We start from the raw sequence: 25,297 nt of genomic DNA, 5'->3' as shown, positions 1-25,297 counted from the left end.
TCCTTACCTAGAGTTTGATAATACCTGCTTCTCATCAGCTTGCTTCATTCAGATTCATGTGTAGCACTTAGTCTGGAGTGCTGCAAGAAAGTAACATTTCTTCAGGAATCTTTGTGTTTAATTTTTTGGCCTCTTGTCTTCACTGCAGTCCCACTCTCTTATTTTTCTTTAATGTAAGACTTGGAGCTGTAACGTTATGTCATCCTCTGCTGAAGAAACATGTGATTTGCGTGGCACTACTGCTCTTTTCTATGAATTACCCTCAGCTTCCTAAACTGATACAAAAATTAAATTATTCAGAGGAGGAGGGGATTTCCTCTGTTCCTTAACTGACTTTAGATATTTTCATTTTCTTAACCTCTATACTCACGTGGGAGATTATTTTATTACCTGTCAGTTCAGATGTCAATAGAGTTTTGGGAAGGAAACCCTCTAACAAATCTCAGAAGCATCCACCTTATTTTTGGAGTAAATGTTATGTTATTGTCTATATAAACCTTCTTTGTTTTCTTAGAGAACATCTAGTAAGTAGCAGACCCCATTGCCAGGAATCTTTAACATGTTGATCCTTTAAAATATAAGACATGGTTAAATCAAATTATTGGGGCAAAAAGAGAAATTGCGACCACCTTCCTTATCTTTAGAAATCTAAACTGCCCTATCTAACTCTTAAGACTTGTATGTGATCTAAGTGAAAACCTGCTCCTTCTTTAACTGGATTCTTTGTCCTGGTATGATGATGTTCACTATTTCTTTTACTAATTTTCCAGCATTTTTAATTCATATGGTATCACTTGGACTCTAAAAGAGCACTGAAAAAAACTATGGAGAATCTTGGAAGTGAATCATATTGTTGTGCTGTATATGCAGAATACAGCAGTAAACCAAATGCATCACGAGTGGAAACCTTGCTGTAGCATGTACGCACTAAATCATTGCAGAGGTTTAAGAACACAGGCTACCAAATGCAGGAGAAAGGAGGTTTTGTTTAAATATTTAAAGCAAAAAGTCTATCTTAACCAGTGTCCAAACAATAAAGGAAAATACATTCATGGAAATATATTCGGAAGTACGCCCTGCCTTCCCCCACCCATCATCTACACTTTGTGCATGGAGGCCTGCCACAAAGGAGGGCACAGCCACCCCTGGGGACTTCAGGGCTTTGTCTTGCAGGTCTGTGTAGGGTTTGTCTTCCTCCAGATGCGAGCTGACTCTCGCCTTTACAGCCCTTATGCAGAAATTACTACAGAAATATTTTAGTCTTCTGATGAAGTGAAAACGTGCCAAACACCCGTTTTGGCAGCACTGTAAGGGACCCCAGAGGGAATGCATCATCAGTTAACTAAGTTAAAATCATGCATGAAACAACAGAGAAAGTGCTGGGTTGCATAGAGCTTACTCATCTTTGGTCTCAGACAGGGAACTGCTGGGAAATGCTGTGAGAAAAAAAGGGAAGCCCTGGGAAAGGGGCTGCTGTTGTAAACAAGCTCGATTATGTCTGGTTTCATTTTGTGTGCTTCAGTTACAACATGCAGCAAAACACTCACTGTCCATGAGGTGTCATTCTCCTTGCCTCTGGCTCTCAGTGCAGAAGCTTTCACCTTCCAAAAACTCAGATTTTTTTTCCTACATCCTTGGACACAGTGCTTTCCATGGTGGCATCATGATTTTAATGCAGCAAAGCACACAGCACACCTGCTATTAGGAATTTGTTGGTTCAGCTACAGAAAGAAATTGCAGCATCCCAAATCCAGTGCAGTCAGTAGGAAGACAGCTAGGTATAGATCTGTGTCAAACCAAAGTGATGAAAAATAAAAAAAGAGGGTAAGCTGAGGGCCATTCAGACTGGTGAAACAAAAAAGATGAGTACCCAAGTTTTTCATTCTTGAAAGAATGTCAATCTTCATTCTTAAGGTGGAAGGCTATGTTTCTCTTACTCCTCTGTTCCTGGGCTATAACACTTTTTACATTCTAATTATCAGCTCTCTAGCTAGACTTGGCACTGGCAAGACTTCCTCTTGTTTTCTTCCTGACTTCTTAACCACTGTAGCTGAAAACATTTTGCATTACTTATGTATTTATCCACAGGGAAATGCTATTGACAGAAAGGTTTAAATTAACAAAAGCTCTTACTGTTATCTGGCAATGAAGAAGTTCAGATTTATTTTTTTTTAAAGGGCTATGTGTGTGGAAGCTTGAAAATCTTGTCTTTGGAATTGCAGGTAGTGAGGAAAAACAACGTTTTCTTACAAGCCGACAACCTTGAGGGGAGGGAGAAGGCTGATAAATGAACCAGCTGGATCAGAAGAGCAACAGCTAACTTCAGACAGATTAGGAAGGCAGGAGTAATTTTGAAAGGCCTAGCAAAACAGAAGATAACTGTGTTCCTAAAGGAACTTGATTCATTATAATACTAAAAATCACACCCCCTGAGATAAGAGACCCTTGCCCACAGAGACCCTTACTCACTGGATGTGCGTAGTGAAATATGTACTGTGTCTTAAACACAGACAGAAAATGTGGGAGCCAAGATACATATTATAGCTATATAATGCTATGTATACAGAAAACCCTGATTCTCACTGTTTGAAACGTATAGAAGTAGGTAGCTGGCAGACTGAGGGTGTGCTGGCTTTGTGGAGTTACCAGCTAGCACCCACCTCTACACAGACATGGAATAAACAAATATCTCAACTCTGGGTGCTAATCGGCTCTCTGTGCACCAGACAAATAACCTTGACTTTGGGGACAACATTATGACTATGACTTAATTAAAGCTTAGTATTTATATGAAGATTAAGTTTGCCTACTTAGTCTCTTTCCATAGGACTTAGCCTTTTCTCTGTCTGCTGTAATCAAGCACTTGACTGCCACTGGAATGATGCATTTGTCTGTTTTGTGTTCCCTTTACGCCTTCTGCCCAATTACTTCTTTGTCTCTAACCGCAAAATTATACTGACTCTGAGGTAGTGCTTCAACAGCATTATTCACAAACTCTGGCAACCTGGCATTCTGAAAGGATTTTATGTTCATTTAACAAGGGAAAGGGCAAAGCAAAATGTTGCAACAAACTGAAAATTTAATCTGGTATACTTATAACCTCATTCTTGGTTCTTATGAAGATTTGGCAACTTCTGCTTTCCATTTATAGCACAGCGGGCAATTAATATAATATTTTTGTGATTTCGGTAGCATAATGAGGCACTGAATATGAGAAAGGAGAACTACCTGAGCGTAGGTTATTCCTACTTGTGGAACTTCATTGTGTCCATCCTTTTGTAAGTTAAGGTTCTAGATTCTGATGTCTTCTGCAGCAGAACATGGAGAGGTCCATTTTCAAGCTGTTCAGCAGGACAACCCCATAGAGGAGTAAGAAGGATGAAGATTAGCCTATAACAAAGCAGCATGTAGTGGTGTGTGACTAGGTCTGCTCTGCCCTCTTTCATCAGAGCTGGAGTGTTAGCTGTATTTCTCTTTTATCATGTTGCAGGTAGGCTTCATGGTACAACAGGTTGCTCCACATTTACACGCCTTGAAAAAGTAGGCATGTGCAACGAGGGTTATTGATGGCATTCTGCTAAAGGCAGAATATTTGAGCTATATTATAGTTATCGTTCATTGCAAATTATGGTGCTTGATGCCAAGCTGAAACTTTTCATGGTTGTGGTGTGTGGGCACCTTTTTTTAACAGAATATGGCCTGGAAATTTTGCTGGTTGTTCATTTCATGCTGGCATTTCAATATTATTGTGGACTAAATTTCTTGGCTCACCAGCCCAGGTGGCATTCGTATTAGTGACCTGTAAACATTGAGGAGCCAATATTTGGTTTTGAAATAGTTTGATAAAGATGATGAATGACCAACAAGTAGTGTTATTTCACTGGCTGTGGAATATCCAGAAGGAATGTGTGAGCTTATTGTAGTGCCTGGCAGCTTATTCTAGTAGCTGGAAAGAAAGGGATTTAAAATGAGGTGGAGGAAGAGATTACCTTTATCAAGAAATGTAGCTGCAGCAGTCAAAGCAGTTCTCATATAAGCATAAGTGACTGGAGCAGGGAGTGACTTAGATCAGTCAGATTTGTCTGGGTACTGTATGGCACTCTGCTTGAGAGGCTGTAGCAATTCCCAACTCACAAGTAGGTATGAGTTCTGAGGGGGAAAGAAAATTGATTAGCAAGTAATTGTGATAGATTCCAAATTGTCAGTGAGTGGCCTGTCACCAGAAACTATTCCCAAAGTGACCATGCTCTTCTGTACACAATCAACTGTATGGTTTGGGAAAGAATTATACAAAACAAGTGTTCTACCTTTCACTGTACCTTCTTGTGCTGAGGGGATGTCTCCTAGTGCCACCTCAAGGGCTTAGGAACTGGGTGTAACATCCCAGACAGAAGCTGCTTCCCTTAGAAGAAACTGTCCTGACGGTAAGGAATGGGATTCCTCTTCCATTTTCTTCACTGCAGTCTTATTTTCCCCTCGTACCTGCTGGATTTCTGCTTGCATCATTTATATCCTGATAAAGATACAGGACTTGTGACTTATTCAATACTTGGCACTTTTGGTCCCGGTGGTCAGACTGCAGTATCCCACCCCCTGACTGGAGTAAAAAATAGGTAAGTCTCATTGCAAGCTGTATCTGGATCTGTAAGTTTAAGTTACGCAGAGTTGTAACTCAAGCAAGACTTGGTAAAGCAATACCAGTTCCACAGCCTTAAGATCTCAATGTCTTGTCAACAGAAGGCCACAGTGCAGGACTCGTAGTTTTGGTTGACAAAAAAATGTGGTTTTGTCATTGCTAACTGTTTTTCAATTTGATTTCAGACATCAGGAGACAAATCATGGATTCGACATTTCTGTCTGAAAATGGCTACCTTGATTTGCTGCATAGTGATATCGATCCATTGCATCTGTATACTCAACTTGATCTTAAGTTATCTGGAAATGAAGAAGGTGACTTCTTTGCAGGTTAGTAAAACACTAAAAAATGCTTGATTAGTTTAGTCATCATGCTATAAGTTACTAGCATTTCCTCTCGATTACGTAGCCATCTAACGGCAGTTTATCATGGTGGCTGGACTACACACAACAGACATATGGTCTTATGATATGATAACTTTGTTTGTATCTGTATATAAAATAGTGACTGCTTCCAGAAACTGCATGTTTACAGCTTCCTGCTCTGTGAGTCTAAGAATACATACTATACATGTCACTCATCAAGGTGTGAGATTAATTTATTTGGTTTGGATATCGTTCCTGTAAGTAGTTTATTTGCAAATGTTCCTATTGTAAGCTGGTCAAATGTAATTGTCCACACTTTTTTAGTTTCAAGCTAAAAGCTTTGCAAAACAGAGACTTTTAGGTGAGTTTGTGATGAAGCCAGTCTGCAAGCAAACTAGCATTTCATTTTCTTCCGAGATCCTAAGGCATCAACTTCCATTGCCAGTTGCCATTTTACAGCTTTTGGGGGCACAGGCCAATGATTTTATGATTCTGTGCTAGAGGAGAAAGCAGAAGGGCAGGGCATAAAGATGATAGTTTTTCACATAAGTTCCTACAGGTAATCAGATTAGGAGGTTGCCCTGGCTCTCAAACTTTCTGCTCCTGAATTTGTGTGGAGGCTGCGGAATGTTCTGCTCCCTCTGAGTTTGCTGGCATAAGAGTATGAAAGTGTGTATGTGCTACTAACTGTGTGGTGGAGCAATAGATGAGCTTATTTTAAATGAATGAGCTGGTCTGTGGGTTGTGATTGGCAATGAAAGGAGAGCAACAGGTGCATGCCAGATATGAAGACCTATAGCTCTGCCTGATAGGTGTAAGACATTACCAAACTGGAGGATACCACCTTGCATCCTTGCTTTAATGAGGCCAGTGTCAGCAGGTACAGAGGAGAACTGAGCACCAGAATCTGGAATCATCTTTGTGATTAATTATTTCCCAGGTTGAGCTTTGTTCTCTCAACTTCTGACTGTTAATAAAACCTGCAGGAGCGTTTCTTTGCTCCCATGGTCTTACTTGCTCAGTGAAAGTAGGATGAGTTGGGGATCAAGGACTGGCTTTTGTTATATCAGAGATATTTCACTGTTTTGAATACTTCTAAGCCTTAACAATGTCTGAGATGATCTAGATAAAGTGAACATTGTCAGGACATGGCACCAGTTATTGGAAGTTGGATATCTCTGCTGTGAAGATGTTAGCATGGTCCCTGGTATGTTTTTGGTCTTGGCCAACTAGCAGCTTTACAGGCAATCTGTAGCTGTAGCTCGGGGGTTAGCATGGACCCAGCATCGTTCCAAACAGGGAGTCTTGGATGGTACCACCATATCCTGAAGAATAAGAAGTTTTAATAGTCTTGATGAGTCTGGGCCATGTGTGTAGGCCTCGGTGGCATAGAATGGATTCTAGAACTGTTTTATTTACTAGGAAAGATGAAGTCTCAGAGTTGAGCAAAAGTGTTGATTTCTGGGTGACTATACCGTAGTGAGAGTTCAGTTCTGTTCCTACTTAACCAACATGCAATGAAGAGCCAAAGCCTTATGCTGAAGTAACAAATCTGCCTTTTCTGGATGTCCTGCTGTCTGTTTTTTTTACTCCTTTATTATGGTATTCATTGAACCAATGTGTTCTCCTTTTGATTTCCAGATTCTGAAGTTGATGCCAGCGACTATGATCAGTTCAATATGGATTTCTTGTATACAATGGAAAACAGTGAAAATGGGGATGAATTGGATCTCTGTTCCACCAAAGAAGATTATGCTAGAATAGGTATGAAAGCAATTTTTCTTTTTTATCATTATTTTCCAGTCACTTGCTATAGCTATTTCTTACAAATTGTATTTTCAGTCTAAAGCAGTGGCATATACTAAAGTGTTCTGTCCCTCATGCGTGGCAGATCTAGCCAGGGTACCTAAACCTGCGCCTTGTGGGGAAACAGATTAACAGTAGCTTGTGGTTGTTGGGGGAAAATCTCTCTATTAATGGCTCCTTCTGCTTAATACTTCCTGTCTCAACTTCTCCTTTTTCGTTTTCTTAATTTCCTGAACAACAATTTACAAGAAAAATTTAATTTACCTCTACAGAATTCTGTTAAGGAGGGTAAGCTTACAGGAGTTTTACTGTGAAATTACCATGTCCTTACTATGTTTCTTCTTTTTTTTTTTTTCCTTTCCCCGCTTCTTGCTAGCTGGATTAGCAGAATATGTGCTCAAAGATCAGCAGGAGAAGCAGGTGGAAGACACTTTTGGTAAGATTTATGTGGCAAAGATTAATTTTCTCCGTGACAGTGTTCTGGCTAACATCTGCACTGTACTTCATCCCCATGATTTGAACACTACTAAGGTTTTTGTATATCTGGTATAGTCTTCTTTCTGCCTGGGAACTGTATCCCTGGATTTTCTTGGCAAACTTTGAGGATTTCCTGTATTGTTGGAGGCCTTTCCCAAAGATGGCAGTTTTATCTCTGACCAGTTGCTGATCACATCACCATGGCCACAGTGTATGCACCGCTAGTGCAGTATATGCCCTCAGTTAGCATCAGACTTATTCTAAGCACAACATGGATGCTATGCAGAAGTTCATTAAAGCTGAACCACCCAGAGGACTTATCATGCATATAAACGTTGTTCATGCACACTCATTTCTGTCCAGGATGCACAAAGCTGCCTGAGGAAGCATGTCAAATTTTACTGCTCTCCCTGATCAGTGCAGCAATGCTATAGTATACATGTAGCAAATGATTCCTTCATTCAGCACTTGACCAGAGATAATTGCTTGACTTTTTACTGCTCCCTGGTATGTTAAAAAATAGAGGCTTTTTGCACCTAATGGCAAAATTTATCTTGGTTTTAGAGGAAACAAGATACAGGATTAGTGCTGAAGTATTTGCCAGTAGAAGAATGGTATGGATAACTTCACAGTTCTTACAACACAAAATAAAATCTCTTAAAGGATCTAATCCTTTTTGCACATAAAATGAGTAAATAACTTTGCTAGTACTGAGATTATGCTGTGATACAGCTGTGATGTTTTATCCTTTATCCTTTGCTCATCATTAAAGCATTGAGAAGTATTTAAGTTTTATTAGCCACTGAATTCATAGCAGTAGATTAATACCTCACAGTTCAGAAACCAACACAGGGTAACAGAACCTGCATTCAGAGCTCCGTGGGCTTTCTAAACCCTATCAATCTGAATATGTGTTTTATTGCATTTATTTGGAGCCTATTTTATCTTTGCCACCTGTTGGTATGTTTCTCTTACTTTTACCTCTTCCTATAATTTTTCTAGGAAAACAAAGGTTGACATTTTTACGTATTTTTAGCAGGGAACCTTATTTTGGATGAAATAGCTGCCGAAAACACGGAGGTGCTTCCTGAGATAAAGGTGCAGAAATGTCACAAACGAAGTAAGTGAAAAACAGTGAGAGTTTGAAAGGCTGCAGAGTTTGAATCCTAAATTTGCATTACGACACTTTGGTTTCAACCCAGCCTCAATGCATCTCTCATGTAGTTCTTCGCTGATACAACCAGATGTGCTTCCTCTGACTTTGCTCACCCTTACTTCTGCTGGAAGTAAAAACAGCTCCCCCAGGCACATTCTTTACAATTTGCAGAATTTGTTGTCCTGTAACATGACATTAAGTATGTTGTATTTTTTCCCTTCATCTATGTGACTGTTTTCAGTGACTCTATCGCTTAGCAAGCATTAGCTGAACAATTCCCTCTTTAATATCAAGAGCAGCAGCAAAAATCTTTGATTACTGGCACAAAAATCTGTAGCCTAATTGAAACTTCACAGTCAGAATGAAATAATATGAGGCTTTTCGCATTCATGTTTTATATATTGGCCCCATAGAGTTCTGAAATAGCTGAATTGAAACTGGTAACATCCCATTCTGCTTTAAAAAGTTAAAATTTTAAAAGGTTAAAATTCTGCTTTAAAAGGTTAAAATAAATTTCCATGGTGGAAACTTACATTTACCAAACTGCTTCAATTTTTGTCATTTATTGTCACTTCTCTTTTAGCCTTCTTAGGCTCTGCAGAGAGTTGCTGTGATGCTTCAGAACCCAAATACAGGAAAATTGGTAAGTTGTTGGCTGAGCATGATTATTGAACATATATTGTCTCATGTTCCAAAGTCTCATCCTCTGTTAGGTATTTGATGATACAGCCTCATTGTGCATTTTCATGTTTCTACTTCCAGCAGAGTAGAAATGATTGTAGAATCACATTCTTATGCACCTCTGACATGATGCAACGAATCTGTGTCCTTTAATAGTAACTATCAAACAGTGCATCTTAGGACCAACTAGATGGTAGCCTGGGAACTGTTGGATCCTTATGCTTCAGATGCACATGTTCCTGATGTGTGATTGATAGAAAAATTACTTCCTTAGCATCAGATGAGGCCCAGTTGAACTTTTCTGAATCTGTCTAAAATCTCAGAGAAGAAAGGAGAATTGGATCAGGGTCAAATTTTGTCATTTTTATCATGTATACCTTTTGTTTATGATGGGCAATGTGACTCAGGCCATGGTTTGTTATTTCCTATAGTTGATCCCATTTGTTCTAAGCGTGTCACCTCCCAAAAATCTAGTCAAACATCCTAGTGAAAATAGTAACTGCAAAGAGACGGCTTCTTGGCCCAGCCCATGCTATACAGTCCTTTAAACCAAAGTAAGCATGAGAGAAAGGGAAATGGCAAGGTGCTGCATGCTGTTTGACCACCTATAGGGCAGTACCTTTGGCCAGCAGACAGGCTGCAACTTGTTTCCTAGGTGTAAACTGGTGCTAGAATTCTTATCCTTAGTCTGGAGCCTAAATGGGTGTCTCAGGCATAGCTAAGCCAGCAAAATACTCTTGCAAAATCCATGTGAGAGCAAACACCTTTGGGTGAATATATTATACTGTATTTTGAAGTGATGTATGCATTATTGTATGTTAGCATGCTTCCTGAGAGGAGCTCTGACTGTATGAAACCTAATGGGCTGTGTGCATGTCAGGGTGGGCAGCCAAAATCAGCATGTGTAACCTAGAGAGCCATTCAGAGAATGCTTGGATTATGGGACTGCATCTTAGCAAAATTCAGCCTGGCAATTGCCCAGCAATACCTAAGGAACTGGCATAGACTGGATGAAATTCAGAGAACACACACATGCACTGGGACTGTGACCCAAGCTGGTTTTCCAATGTTTGTGTGGCTTTCAGGAGGAAAGAGGGAGATTGAGCCTCCATTTATGCCACACTAACAATGAGAGTTTTCATTAAGGAAATGGCACATCAATTCCTGATTTAAAAATAAAACCAAAACAGGAAAAATGTCTCAGGACTTGCATTTCAGTCTACAGTATCATCACAGAGCTATCAGGTGCTTTGTAAAGCTGCACCTATCCTTTTCTGGATAGGTGGAAGGTGCTCAGAATATTATTAGTCTCTCTACCTTACTGATCCAGTGAAGATGCTGGGGGAAGGAATATATATGTAAGGTAGTATACGTACTGGGTACAAAAAAGTTAATTGACAAAAAGATGAGCTACATAACAAAATTGGGAATTTATTTAACCTGTCATAAAATGAGTGTCACGAATGATCCTGCAAAGGGAAATGCATCAGCTCTTCAGGAGTGTAAGAATATGTACAGTAAAGAGGATAATGTGTACTAAAATTCAGAGTGGTAAGCCAAGGATGAGATTCTTTCAAAGGAATTGAATGTAATTCAACTTTAGATTTGTCCAACTGTTTGCAGCTAGCTGTAACAGTACCTGATCTCCTCTGACTGTATCAATGCAGCAATACTTAGATGGGAAGTATATTTCAGAAAGCTATTGTGAATTGTTCTTGCTTTTGGAAAATCAAAGCACAGCTGATCAGAATCAAGTGCTTTATGATATCTGTTGAGACCTCTTCTTTGGCCCCTTAACTTCTAGCAATGAAATAACTTTCTTCTTTTGGTTTGCCTTTCTTTTTTTTCCCTTTTCTCAAGTGGAAGTCCCTGCAGTGTCTGCAGGGAATGGCAGTTTCCTAGCTATGCCTCTCAACAGCCACCCAGCTAGCTCCACCTCACTAACTAACCAGCATATGTCCTTTTCTGTTCTTGCTACCGATGCGTTGGAAAGGAGTTTCATTATTTCTGGTATGTACAGTAGAGCTACAGGTGTGCACCTGTACGCAGGTTGATTTATACAGGGGGAAAACTCTCTTACAAATCTGGTTATTGACCATGAACAATGGTGGGGAAAACAAGTGTGGCAGCTGATTCAATCAAGCCCTTAAAAGTGTGGCACTCACTAAAAGAATGAAAAATATTCAAGGGAAATTAAAAGCCCCTAATGAAATAGTGAGTCTTTCATTTAACTGGTGAAGTGCAGGTTAATAAATAAGAGAACACAGTTATTTGCTGTATGCTAATCTAAAGAACTACTCAAGAATAAAAAAATCACAAAATTTTCATTCCTAAACTTTGGGTTAGTTCCTTTCATCCAGAGGACAATTGTATCTGTAGTAGTAGAGAAAAATCTAGGTTGGAATTTTGTCTGTAAAACCTGAATACTAATCCAAGTGATGGGCTGTGTAGCCGCATTGCCTTGATAACATTGAGTAACAGAGGGTGCTCATGATACACTGGCAAGTGCTAATGGCAAAGACACAATTCAACACCTTTCACTGTTAAATCTATGCTGGAAAGGAACCAAAAAGTAGTGGACATGTTAGAAGTCTTGAAGTATGTAATGCTAGCTGAAACAGCACAAAGGAGCAAAAGAAATTCTGTCACACTTAGAGAAGTTCAGAGCTATGGCTGATTAAATTGCAAGCACTGTATCATCAAAAAAATTTCCCAGTGAAGGTTCAGAAGGAGGATCCTTGCTAGCTGCTTGTACAAGCAGCATGATGTGCAGTTATGTGGGAAAGATGTAGTGCAAGGGATGGTAAAATTAATTCAGATACACAATATCTATACGTTTTCTCTCTTCTGGATCTCTGGTCCATAGATTTACAGACTTTGCTTAGGCACTATTCCTTATATTAATAGGATTTCACTTTAGACTATCAAAAACCAGTGGTCACTAAAAGCTGGGTAATCCCTTGTATTTCACATTCATCGTACCTGTTAAGATTTTTTGAGTAATGGATTCTGTGGACTTCATGCGAGCCCATGAATTCTGGTTCATTAACTCTCCACTGGGAATATTTGCCCAGAAGCTGCCAGAAAGGATATTTTCTTTCTTGAAAACTTTTAGAAATGAGGAGCCTTTAAAAACAGAAGAGTAATTATTCTGCACTCATTTCAGGATCTTCAGCACCTCTGATTCCAGAGTGTCTATCTGTTGGCGTGAAAGGGAGCCAAGAGAATACAGGTTTTGCAGATCCTCCTCAGCAGATACTTGGCTTTGTTCTTGGAAACGGCACATCTGATGTTCTAATATATCCAGGTGAGACCAATACCCTTTTATCCACATAAATAGGCAGAAAGTACTGGAAAGTCAATGCTGTCAAGAGAGTACTAAGTTCCTTCATTTCAGATACTGATAGTTATGATAGGCTGAAAACTATCCCTTTTTTTTCCTGGCGGAGCTGACTTCTCCCACTGAAACATTGATATCCCCAAGTTTTCCAGTTAGTTTATGTGATATGTAGAGAGCAAATTTGTATGTATACAGTACTCTGGATTGGGAGAGGGAGCAGATTGCTTTTGTCCAAAGCCAGTTTTCCCCTTTGGGCTTTATACATATTGACCTTATTGAGGAAAATAAACATTAATGGTATTTCTTTGTATTGTTCACTGGCTGCTTAGTCTAGTTCAAAATACAGAGCAGATAAGGGGTTGTAGAACTAAAGGTTCAGCTATATGTTAGCAGCCAATCAACTGTGTTTGCTATGAGATGAAGACTTCTTGTCCAGCTAAAACAATACAAAAGGCCAGTGTGCACCATCAGAAGTGGAAGTTGTGCTGGTACTGGCATGGCCTGAGCATCTTAAATGCTCGGTGCTGGCAGCCAGACTGCAGTCAGTTCATATGGAACCTCCAAAGCCAAAACGACGACTTAACTAAACAATACAGAAGCATAATATACAGAAAGGTATATACATAATATACATAATATACAGATATATATAAATAATATATCTTTATATATACTATAAAGAAACTAGAGCCTTGGTCAGGGTGTAACAGTCCCACCTGTGGTAGCAAGCTTTCCTCGGACACTTTTCTTCCAGCCCTCAGAGAACTGCTAGAACAGGGAGTTTGATTTCAGTGGGTGTTTAGTTTCTGATCTCCGTGTACCCTGGTGATTATAGCTACTAGCAGCTTAGTACACGTGTTCTGTTGCCCTCTGGTGGCAACAGAGCCCAAAATAGCATCATTTTAAAGTGAGGATTGACGGGCAAGTACCCGTAGGTTTGGGGAAGTATTTGTAAGTTATATATACTGTTTATGTGACCTCACAATATTAATAATTCTAACTGATTTACAGCAGCACAATGTTATATGAGTATGTCACAAACCTCAGAATTCCAAATGCAGCAGAAAAATTACCACATTAGCTACCAAGCCAGTTTCTTTTCCTTTTTAAAAAATTATTAACGTGTGATTGATTTGACCAATGCTGCTTCCCATCTAAATGTCTAATTACAGCTTTTCTTGGTTTTCCATTCTGTTGTGTTTATTTAATAAGTAGTAAACCAAAACGAGACACTTGCCTGAAAACAGGCATGTCCCCTTGTTATTTGATATCTTCAGTAGATTTTTCTTCTACAAGGAGGAGAATTATCTCTATCAAATATATTCTTTCACTGGAAAAAGGACTTGCTTATTAGAAGTCTGAGAGTCCTTCCCTGAACTCTAACCATTCCATCTGTTGCTGGCATGTGGGGTAGGAATTAGTTTCCAGATCACTGAAACTTTGTTTTGTTTTTTAAACCACATTCTATATCACAATGAACCAAATATTATGGTAATAAATACATTTGTCCAAATCTAGGTAGATGAACCTGTTTCGGTTTGGGGTTTTGCCCCACATCTCTGCTGAGTGTGGTTACCACAAGACTGTTGGTGAGATTGGGTTTTTTACAGCCTCTGTCAATTTAAATTCTGTTCTGTGTCTGCAAAGTTTTTCCTACCAAAAGTTTTGTCAAAACTGATACTGTCATCACCAGTCTGTAGAAAATATGCTTTCCCTGAAGAATTCCCAATTATGTGTATGGCAGACATGGCTCATCTGACTAAGTGCAAAAGACTGCAGTAGTTTGAAAACCAGCAGGCAAAAAGAAAGAAAACTGACCAGTGACAGTGCTTTGTCAGGAAGAGCAATGGGTAAATTCTGTTACCAATAGTCACTTCTCTATGACTTTCATCCCTAATGCTTGGTTACAAGATGTGGAATAATAAAAGGAAGCTATTGCTTTTGATGACATAAAGAAGTCCTATGTGTGAACATGAATTTATGCAAAACCCTGACATTTGAAAAGAACAGTGGATGTCACCTTGTTACGATACGTCTTCTGCTTCTTACAACATTGGAACAGCTGTCATCTTGTGTGGTGTCATGCTGCCTGTGACAGTTCATGTCAGCTGAATTGTATGTGTGAGGATTTTTTTCCTTTCCCTTGTAAAATAAACAAAGCCTCTCTTTCTCTGGATGATCCATAGTACATATGTTGCAATGAACTTGAAAATTTGCATTAGTCTTAATGCTAAAATTAGTAAAGCTGAATCAGCGACTATCTAGGTGTCTTCCTCAAATATATTGTTTTGTTTTTTCAGGTTTAGAAATGCTCAAAGAAGTCCAAGTTCCCATAATTCCTTCTGAAGAACCTTTCAAAAGACCAAGTGAGTTTAGATCTCTTGTACTTCAAACTTCTGGATTTTTTTGGCTATTTTTTCTGTGTTTCCTTGCATAAAGAAAAGCTACTTGTAGGAATTGTTGTTCAACAATTTGTAAAGCTGTTCCAAGTTTTGAGCACAGTTCCTGTTTTTAAGATGTTAGATTTGTCTACCTTTAGATATCTAGCTGTAGTACCTGCTTAGAAGGTCAGTGTACTTAGCTGGTTTTATCATGTGTGTAGATACCTCCAGAATTTTTCATTTCATGGTCTAAAGGTGATTATTGTGCCTGTACTCAAAATTTAAGTACCTGCAATTGCATGGGATAAATCCAAATATATGTGCTTTATGGGAACTGGTGTATTTTGACCATATTACAATTATGTACTTAAACCACCAATGTTGTAATTTGTGAACAGTTTTCTTGAGTTTATGTGTACTTTTTATTTCTTTAGAGCCAGTGGAAGCTTTCTGTACATCACTTAAGCATTATTTCCAAGATGTCTGCAGATCTGTGGCCATGGAGCGTGAAGTAGCTCTTGATCACCTGTTTATTGATGGGACACTTGTTCAAAGCCAAACTGAAACCAAGACTGGGAAGAATAGCATAAAAGCAATGGAAAAGGAGCTGGTAACATGCAGTCTGCAAGGGAAGGAAAAAGCAGGCCTTAAAAGAAGCCAAATATTTCAAATCCCAGCAGGTAAAGATTTAGAGACTAAAGTGATTGTGGTGCTGGGAAAAGCAGGAATGGGCAAAAGCATTCTTGTTCAGAAGATCTGCCAGGACTGGTCCAATGGAGAGTTTTCTCAGTTTGAATTTGTGTTTTGGTTTGACTGCAAACAAATAAGCTTGCCTGAGAAGCAATGCAGCCTGAAGGATCTGCTGCTTGAATTTTTTGTAAAACCTCAAGAGGGAAGCAAAGAGATCTTTGAGTATATCTTGCAAAATCCTGCTAAAGTCCTTCTGGTTTTTGATGGTTTTGAAGAGTTGCATGATCATGAGAATTTTCTTCGTTGCTCAGCCAGCCAGCCTGAAAAAGACTTGTGCACTATAAAGGAGCTGCTTTCAGGGCTCATTCAAAAAAAGATACTCAATGGTTGTACTTTATTACTTACAGCAAGACCAAAAGACAAGGTGTACCAGTGTGTGTCCAAAGTGGATAAGACTATTGAAATAATAGGATTTTCCCCTCAGCAGAGAGAATTGTATGTAACCAAATACTTTGAAGGATTACCCTACTGTGATAATGCACTGAAATTAATCAAAGAGTGTGAGTACTTGTTCAGTCATTGTTACAGCCCTCTTATGTGTAGATTTGTTTGTTTTCTCTGTGAGGCAGTACTTGAAATGGGAGACAAGTGTCTTCCTTCAACTCTTACTACAGTCTTACTGAAATTTCTTCAGCAGAAGATAATACCTATGCAAACAGATGTTGCAGCCATGCAAAATCAAGAAAGTCTTGCTACACTTGCCCGTATAGCCTGGTATCTTGGAGAAAAGCACCAAAGTGCTATGAAAAGTGATCTTCTCCCTTCTAAGGAAGTTAAAGAGTTTGCTCTGAAATATGGATTTTTCCTGCCATTTGCATTCCCCAGACATTCAGATAGTAGAGAAGAGGCATTTGGAAGCACATTCGCTGATTTTGTCATTCAGAATTTCTTGGGTGCACTTCACCTTATGTTAGCAGAAGAGATCAAGGATAAAAGTCTAACAAAATACCTGTCTTTTTCATCCAAGAAGAAAAAGCCTTATAATTGGTTAGATTTAGTGCCTCGATTTTTGTCCGGATTGTTGTTCCTCCAGGATGACCCCTACTTCTGCTCCCTTTCAAATAAGGTTGTAAAACAGTCAATCAAGAAGCAGAAAACACTGTTGAAATGTATTAGAAGGCTGCAGATAAATGAGCTCTGTCCAGAGAGGTTACTCAAGCTCTTACAATGTATTTATGAAACACAAAGCAGTTATCTTTTGCAGCATGTGGCCTTAAGGCTCAAGCCAGACCTGTCTTTTCTGGGTGTAGTTCTGACACCACCTGATGTCCATATACTGCACTCTATTTTAAAAAGGTCAAGGAAAGAGTTTTCCTTGGATTTGCGAAACAGCAGCATTGACATGCAAGGACTGAAAGACTTGGTTGGTCTGAAGAATGTGGCATTGTTCAGGTCAGTCATTCTTTGTAGACACTAGTGTCCTTCATAGGACTGTATGACTCATTCATGCAACAGCGGCAATCATATCTGTTGATTTCACTTCACAGGGCCTCCCTCAGTGATACAGTCAGGCTCTGGAAGTCTTTAGAACAGGCAAAAGACTATGAACTGCTGAGAGCATCAACAGAGAAATTTGTTCTTGATCCCTTTAAGGCAAAGACAATGAAGGACATCAGTGACCTTTCAGACCTTGTGGGTATGCAGAAGAAGATGATCATTTGGTAGGCTCATTTATGATCTTAATATACTAGCGATTTGAGAAAATGGGGGTTCACTGACGGTGCTGGAAAAGTGGAGTCCTCCGCATGTCCAAAGGAGAAGTGACTAAGGCAGTGCAAGCTCTTGTATCATCTCAAAGTGTTCTCCTACCCTGATGTGTGGTGGTTGACAGGGCAGGGAGGAGCAATGACAGCACCATGAAAAACATTTATCAAAACTGCCAATAAAAAAAGCCAGCTGCCATTTTTTTCTTCAGATTCCTTTTTAATCTCTGAGTATGCTGCTATCTTCCAATTGCTTTCACTTACACAACTTGTGCTGATTTTTCTCCCCTGTAGCACCTGGGCCATAAATGGAGGCTTGTTTTGCACCAGTCACAAATGATCTGAGTTGGCCCTTTAGCTCAGGAGGTAAAAGCTTGTGTTATGTGAAAGCCTGTGTTTCATCCCTGCTCATGATGTGACATAGGGATTGGTTGCAATTAATAGCATGCATAAAGAAAATATTTTGGTTGTTTTTTAAATAGAAATGGGGACTTCCATTTTAATATGGGCAGAATATTTTGATTAAAATATATGCAAGTTTCATGTTTGACAGAAGACACTTGATTTAGAAGAATGTGGTTTTAAGTTCTATTGGAAAAAGAGCAAACAACTGCACTACGAAAGGTGCCATCATTTGAAATTCATTTCAAGCTGAAAATTGAAATGAATTGAATGAAGAAAGGTTGGAGCAGGAGTTATTCTGAAATTTCTGGTTCCTCAGTTAATGCAACAGTGGTTTATTTCCTGTAAAAGTTTACTAAGAATTTGTATGTAAAGCGCTGTTTTGGTTGCTAAAATATTTATCATGCTCTGGTTCTACTGTGATGTTTTTAGTGTGCAAGATGCATCTGGTTGCAGCAGCTATGAAATTCCTGCCATCAAAAACCTCAGGAAACTAGAATTTGCGTAAGTAATACACCTCTCTGTTGATCGATAGATGATTGCATTAAAGACTGAGAAGAATCATGGATATTGGCTACAGTCATTGAGCTGATGTACAGTTATGGTAAAGTTATGGTAAAGCATTAAGTAAACCCCATGTATTGCTATTTTGCTTTTCTCAACTAGGTACATGAAGTTATGGCCCAAACTCACAAAACATAATTTCTGGCTCCTGCCATGATAGAGATTAACATGGTTTGATCCGTTTTGTTTGATTTGCACTATAAGTTAGCTCCTTATCACCAGATGTAGATCTTGTGCCATAGGGTATAAAGTATCTTGATTGTGATCCAGCTACCTGGGAAATATTTTTTTTTCCCCAGAAATGCCCAACTTTTTTATCTGAGTCTTCTGATGTAATTTTCTGCCCTATCAGAGCTTAGGCCATGAGAGAATAAGGTCAGAGAATGCCTCCCAAATAGAACATTTATCACCATTTTCCTGGAAGAAGGAAGATTGACTTGGAAACACTGGCCTTAAACATGAGGTGTAGTAACATTTCTTCTTCCCTACAAACTATAAGGAGCTTCCAAGGTTCTACTGCTTAAAATACCCTACTGTAGTGTGTGAATTAGTTTGGGCAGAAATTGCACCAGTGCAATGGCATACTCTCATCAGGTCTTCATCTGCTTCCTGTTCTTCACATCTGACCCGGTCTAGAGGCTATGCTTGGCCTCACTTCTGATTTCATGCTGCTTTTGCTTGTTTCCCCTCCTACTTTCCCTTTATTTTAATTTTCTCCTCCTCCCCCCCCCCTTAAAATTCCTGTCCTTTAACTAGGCTGAACTTGTTCTGATACCAAGGAAACTCCAAATAAGAGGTTAATGTCTGAGGGACAAATGCTTGGAACTGGAATATTCAAGTTCAATTTATGCTTTAAGCTGCAGTAAAATGTTCATCTTAAGTTAGTCTGAATGGCCAATAATTGGGGGGGGATAGAGAGAGATTTTTTTCATCCAGGTTATTAAGATTATAATACCTAAAAAAAAAAAAAAAACCACCCCAAAAAAAACCAACTCTGAAAAAATAGATCAGAAATGCAGGAACCTAAAACAGGTAAGATGAGTCTTGCAAAGAGTAACAAAAAAGTGGCAAATGCATGTTCTGCTGCTTCTGTGCAAGCAGCTCTGTTCTGTGTGACCTCAGCTGTGTGGGGTTCTCATCTGAAGGCTTTGAAGCAGAAATCCTTTTTGCAGATAGTAGGGAATGGCTGCTTCTGAGGAGTGTAAACTGGCTTGCATTTGGGGCTGCAGAGGAAGAACTGAAAAATTCATAACTTCTGCTGCTTCTGAGCATGTGAAAAAGCTGCTGTGTCTGTATGTCTTTTCTTGCAGGCTGGGTCCAGTATGTGGCCTTCGGGGATTCTTAAAACTCGTGGAAATTCTTGCAGCATTTCCATCACTTCAGCATTTAGAGTGAGTAATGCTAAAGATGACATTTGCTAATGTTGCTCCTCAGCAACCCTTGATGATGGGAGAGCCAAGACTACTTGCTTTGAACAAACTAACATAAAGACATTCAGAGAATACAGCAGCAGACTAAAAGCTAGTACTCTTCATCCTCCCGTAAAACACTTGGTAGTGGTTTGTTAATACCCTTTCAGTCACTTCCCCATGTGTTTCTCAGTGGTTAAAAGCTTGTGGGAAAGGTTTACTACAGAGCCCCAGTGGGTGCTCTCCCTTCCTGCTACAGCACTGCCTGCAGATTACTTCTTCATTCAAGCTCCATAATGCGCCTGAGCCCCATGCTCCGTCGTGGTGAGGTTTCTGAGGGACTTACAGTCATGTCTGCCACAGAAGAGAACAGGCTCCCTCTGGAACCAGAAGCAATGTTGAATTTAGGGTTTAACTTCAGTATTTGTGCCAGTGCTGTGCACCCTCCAGTGTCAACAAACATCCTGAACGTCTGGTAGAACTTGTGAGAGATTGAGCTGTGTGAATTTGATTCATAAAGAAGATATAAAAAAGCCATACTCAGCCATTATCAGCTTTTGTTCTGCCCATGTATTTTCACACAGCCTTTGTCCCTTCCTTTACCAGGATCAGTATTAGAAATAGAATTTTAAGAATTCCAGTTACTCTTCGTTGTCTTGTATCCATGACAAACCAGCTGTCTCTGAATTTTAAGCTGCTTTAGGCTAGAAACAATTGTAGCAACAGTAGTCAACATTCTGCTGTCCTCTGGTGGGAAGATTTCTGGGTTTTGAGAGGGCCTTTGGCCTTACTGGCTCAGCTCATGGGCCATTGTCTGTATCGTATCTAGCATTTTCATGATATTCTGGGAAAACAGTAAAGCTCAAAAATTGGAATACGTCTGGCATATCTCAGCGTTACCTGTCATATTAGAGGCGATCCAGTATCTAAAACTGTGACTGTAAAACTCTTTCCGTCTCTATACTTGAATGAGGAAGAACTTCACTTCTAATACTTCCTATCTGGAGAAGGAGCTGTTTAGGCAGGGATTTACAGCATCTGCTGGATTTTCAGTTCTGTATTTTTGTGTGCACAGGAAATCTCCTTTCAGCATAGCTGGAACACAGCTATTTCATAACCATTTTAATAATCTTGCATATCATAGGAAATGGGTCAAGCCATTCAACTAGTGAAAAAAAATAAATCTTAGGCTGTAAATTTGGGAAGCAGAAAGCTGCTTGGGAAGCAGAGAAGCTGTAATTTGTGTGATGCTTCTTGCTGATTGAGGTTACTGCAGAGAAGGAGCTTCTCAAGATAGATAGAGTGGTCTCTGAGGTGAATAAGCCACAAGAATTTAGATTAAAAGGGAAGCTAATTCTCTCTTTGTCGTCACCCAGCCTTGATGCTCTGAGTGAAAATGGCATAGGAGATGAAGGAGCAAAGAGTCTATCTGAAGCCTTTCCAACCCTGACATCACTGGAAACATTAAAGTAAGTGCAAGGTTAAAAATTCTGGGGAATTTTGAAAAGAAATAGATTAAACCTAGAGCATTAAGGGACCGTGTGTTAACAATTACGGGCACAACTAACCCATAGGGATGGAAGACCAATGAGTCTATGGACATACTTCATCTACATTCATTAAACAAATAGGTTAATCCTATGGCAATTCCTCATTTCCCTTCAAGGGCTGTAATTTATCGTTTCCTCTGCATTTGGTCTAAACCGACTGTCCAAATTATATATAAAAGAGACATCAAAAATTAATTTTCCCCACGTTGTAATCAGAATAAAATGTGCTCAACTAACAAAGTGTTCTCACTTACTGTAGCTTATCACAGAATAAGATAACTGATGTGGGTGCTGAGAAGCTAGCTACAGCTCTTCCTTCCCTCTCTTCGTTAAAGACTCTAAGGTAAGTAGTTGTGTCCTGTTCAGTTGTTTTATACAATATACCTCGCTATCTCTGCTAGAAATTGCTGAACATAAACCAATTAGGTACACTGTGCAGCAGCCAAGCTTTTGACTTCATTCTTGCATAAAGCCTTTAAAAGAGAGGAGAGGGATGTATGACCCAGCGTAGACATGCAGAAGGATATCCCAGGGGTATAATGAGGACTGTTCCGGTTTTTAAATCCAATCAGTAGTACCCACTTATGTACAAATGTGCACCCAGGGCCATGATCTGCTGCGAGCTTATGTGGAGCTTACTAAGCCCTAAGCCAGCAATAAGGTGGTGTGTGTTTGCTGATATGGGACCCATTGTCCATCCCACTTCATTAAAATATCTGGCATAGGGCTGAGTGAAGCGTCTCAGTAGGGAATACAAGAAACTGTGGTGTGCAGTTCTGGAATAGTTTGCTCACATGTAAATCTTTTGAATGCTGTGCCCCAGATATTTGAGCTTCATTTCCTTGCAGATTTTTAATTTGATCTAATGTAGACAGAAATGTTCTCATTATTCATTAGGAAACTAGACTTGTTTTTGCTGTAGCTGTGCTAGCTGAAGAAGGATGTTACCATTTGCCTTACTTGATACAGAAAATATAAAACTGTGTTTTAAGCCAACTGCAAATAGATAAGGATAAATTGGAAGTTAAGATGTACCAACCATATCTGAAATTCCTTGTTCTAATATATAATCTGTTTACATTATCCATTATTCAGTTGTGACTGTACCAGTTTGCTTTTCTGCAGCTTATACAACAACAGCATTTGTGATTTTGGAGCAGAAAATCTTGCCAAAGTTCTTCCTGCGATGGCATCTTTGAGAGTGCTAGAGTGAGTATGAAATCTTTTGAGGTGGCCCAGGAAAGCTTACTTGCTTGGATACTGAACATTCAAATCTTCTGTGCTCAGGCTAAAGGAGTCAGAAATTGAGGAAGAAAATTTCAGGGAAATTTCACAGGGAAAATGTACTTACACAGAGTCCAGATAGTCAGTGGTTAGAAAAGATTAAGGATAGAAAAATGAAAAAAATCTGGCTTAAGATGGGAGAATAGGATCATGGGGAGTTGGAGAAGGACCTTGGGTACATAGAATAAGGAATCCCTCAGATGAACTAACTGAATGAAGTTCCTGTTTGACCTTTTGAGTATTTTATTAGTGGTTTTTTGAATCAAGGATCTATTTTGGTATTTTTCTTTTTCCCTTTTCCCCTCATCTCCAGATAAGCCCATATGGTATTTTTTATTTTGAATGAAATGTTTGGTTACACCACTACATGATGTGATCTGCATTAACAAAGTTGGGTTTTTTTCCTCAGAGTTCAGTATAACAAAATAACTGGTGCTGGAGCCCAGCAGCTGACTGACAGCCTGCAAAAATGTCCCCATATAAAGAAATTGGTGTAAGTCTTTTGGTACACTGTTTGCTCTATCTTTATTCTGTATATTGGGTTAGAATTCATGCTAAAGCTGTGTTCTGCATTTGTCAGTTTTATAAGAGGCACAAAAAGAGACATCAAAATACAAAAGCAGTTATAGACATGTTAAAAACTTCTCTGGCTTCAGCTGCATTAATTCCCATCATCCCAGGCAGGCAAGCTTGTTCTGCTTTAACCATAGTTTACATTGAGCCTCTTTGTGTTCATCTTCTACCCTCCCAGAGTGTGTGACCTACTCTGTGCTGCAGGACTTGTATTTGAATGAGCAGCCATCATTAGAAGTTAAATAGGCTGAAGCTGCCAGTACACATTCAGGGGAAGGAAGTTTGACAGAAAGCTGAAGAACAGTTATGGAGACAGGACTGTAGTGTGTCCTGTAACTAAAGTCAGCCAAGTTTTGGAGGAGTGAACTGCTTTCTTCTAAATGAAAATGCATTTTCATTTTTTTCCGTAGCTTAAATACTTTTATAGAATGATATTCAAGAGAAAAAGGCAACTTAAAAAGAAAATATATTTAAAAAACCACAAACACAAATATACCAAAACCACCAAAAAAAACTGAAGCAAATTATGCTGCTTAAAATCTCTTTCCTTTCTGAATTTGCCCTTACAGGATGTGGAATCCCACCATTCCCTATGGAGTTCTTGAACACCTTCGGCAGCTGGACTCTAGGATCAGCGTGTAGACTCAGATGATCAGATGATAAAGGTAACATAAACCCCGGCTCCCTGAGACAAAAAGATTTGTTTCTGTGGCAACTGTTGATTGTGGTCTCACTGGCAGCAGGCACAGTAACAGCTCAGTAAAGAGGTGCTGCCCTAGAGTGATACAGATCAACATCACATCAGGTCCCTTTCTCTCCACTAACCTTGCACCCTCCCATCTCGCTGGCACAAGCACTAGCAGATTGCAAGAGCTGCATCACCAAGAATGGACTTCTGAAACTCCTGGTTCAGGCCTGTTGAGTGTTTGACAGCTGGCCTGCTTACCTTCTCTTCTCTGTTGCAGAAAATTAAATATCTCTGTGTACTTGTCATGTTTAATAGATGAGTTCCGTGCTTCTTAGAGGTTGTTTTGTGTTGGATTTTAGTAAGTTCTTTCACTTCCGTTTAGTACAAAATCCTCAATAGCTGCTTGTCTCACTGTGAAGCTCTGCTTATACTGTATTCAGAGCAAACCACTGGTTCCTACATGTCTTTTTCTCAGCCTGGTTTGTGTGGTTTAGCCACAGGCAACCACTTTTACTTCATTAATTTTGCCTGCATAGTTTCAAAGCTCCTGAAAATAATTGCATCATTAGCAATTTCTAGCAGTTTGCAGATGATCACAAGGATCTGCCTGCCTTGACACTCCTGGACTGAAGGAGCTGCAGCAGGCACAGGAGGTTAGGGGTTTGTGTGGGATTTCTGCTCCCAATTTTCTGCCATGTGCTTCCTCTTGCTCTTAAAACTATGCACAATGCACCAGTGAAATGATCGCAGTGAAGAATGAGGAGCCAGAGCCAAGCCAGACACCAGATGCCCTCCAGCTTTCTTTCAGATGGCAAAAAACACATTGCAGAGTGATCACCAGCTGCTTCAGCTGTGGTTTGCATGGTCCTGGCACTGCTGCAGTTGCCAGTGACTCCCTAAACCATGCAGTGAGCCAAGCTTTTGCATGAGACTGCTCTCAGTGCACTGATCACCGGATGTAGACTGGGCTGTATATATGGCACTGATGAGGCTATGGGGTGTGGATGACTCAGATGCCACACCAGCTTCACAGACTAAGCCTGCTACAGCAGGAGTGAGAAAGTGTAGTGATCCTTAATAGTATCCTACAGTATAGCTGACTCTGTCTTGTTGAATAACCAGAGCTACTTGGGAAAGAACACACCAGTGATATGAACACTCAGAAAACCTTGCAAAAACAAAGCTTTCTCTAACCTCCTGTGTCAGTCATTCAAGGAGAGCACGCGATAAGTGTCTGAACATGTGGGTCAGCTCCCAGGTGACCTTGGTTCTCCCCCGGACACAGAGCAGTGGCAGTCAGTGGTAGAGAGCTCTGCTCCGTGAAAGTTGGTGGTTCTTGGATGCTGATCAGCTTTCACACCAAGCAAAAGATGCATTTAACACAGTTCTGCATAAACAACCCCTTGCATCTCTCTCCACTGCTGTTCTTTCATGTTTGCAGCATGTGCCTTTGGCACCCGTTACCACTTTAGTATCTGAGTATGTGAGGAAACACTCTTTTCCATTAGCACTGAGGACAAGTAACAGCAGGA

The 25,297-nt window shown here is 39.7% G+C and overlaps 1 protein-coding gene across 1 annotated transcript in view; it reads left to right on the top strand.

Moving 5' to 3' along the window:
- CIITA (class II major histocompatibility complex transactivator) overlaps positions 1-23,957 on the top strand; it is a 28,867-nt gene extending 4,910 nt beyond the window's left edge. Inside the window, 18 exon segments of the mRNA XM_030484667.1 lie at positions 4,822-4,965; positions 6,643-6,765; positions 7,184-7,243; positions 8,321-8,404; positions 9,024-9,083; positions 10,982-11,131; positions 12,288-12,428; positions 14,762-14,827; positions 15,277-16,984; positions 17,080-17,253; positions 18,130-18,201; positions 19,572-19,652; positions 21,047-21,139; positions 21,480-21,563; positions 22,346-22,429; positions 22,914-22,997; positions 23,647-23,742; positions 23,818-23,957. Of these exon segments, the coding sequence (XP_030340527.1) occupies positions 4,822-4,965; positions 6,643-6,765; positions 7,184-7,243; positions 8,321-8,404; positions 9,024-9,083; positions 10,982-11,131; positions 12,288-12,428; positions 14,762-14,827; positions 15,277-16,984; positions 17,080-17,253; positions 18,130-18,201; positions 19,572-19,652; positions 21,047-21,139; positions 21,480-21,563; positions 22,346-22,429; positions 22,914-22,997; positions 23,647-23,719 (3,281 nt within the window). The 3' untranslated portion in view covers positions 23,720-23,742; positions 23,818-23,957.
- The last annotated feature ends 1,340 nt before the right edge of the window (positions 23,958-25,297 follow it).

Source organism: Strigops habroptila, chromosome 4 (genome assembly GCF_004027225.2).
Source record: "Strigops habroptila isolate Jane chromosome 4, bStrHab1.2.pri, whole genome shotgun sequence".
Classification (NCBI taxonomy): Eukaryota; Metazoa; Chordata; class Aves; order Psittaciformes; family Psittacidae; genus Strigops; species Strigops habroptila.
Note: the sequence above shows the minus strand (reverse complement) of the source record. Positions and strands in the feature narration are given on the sequence as shown.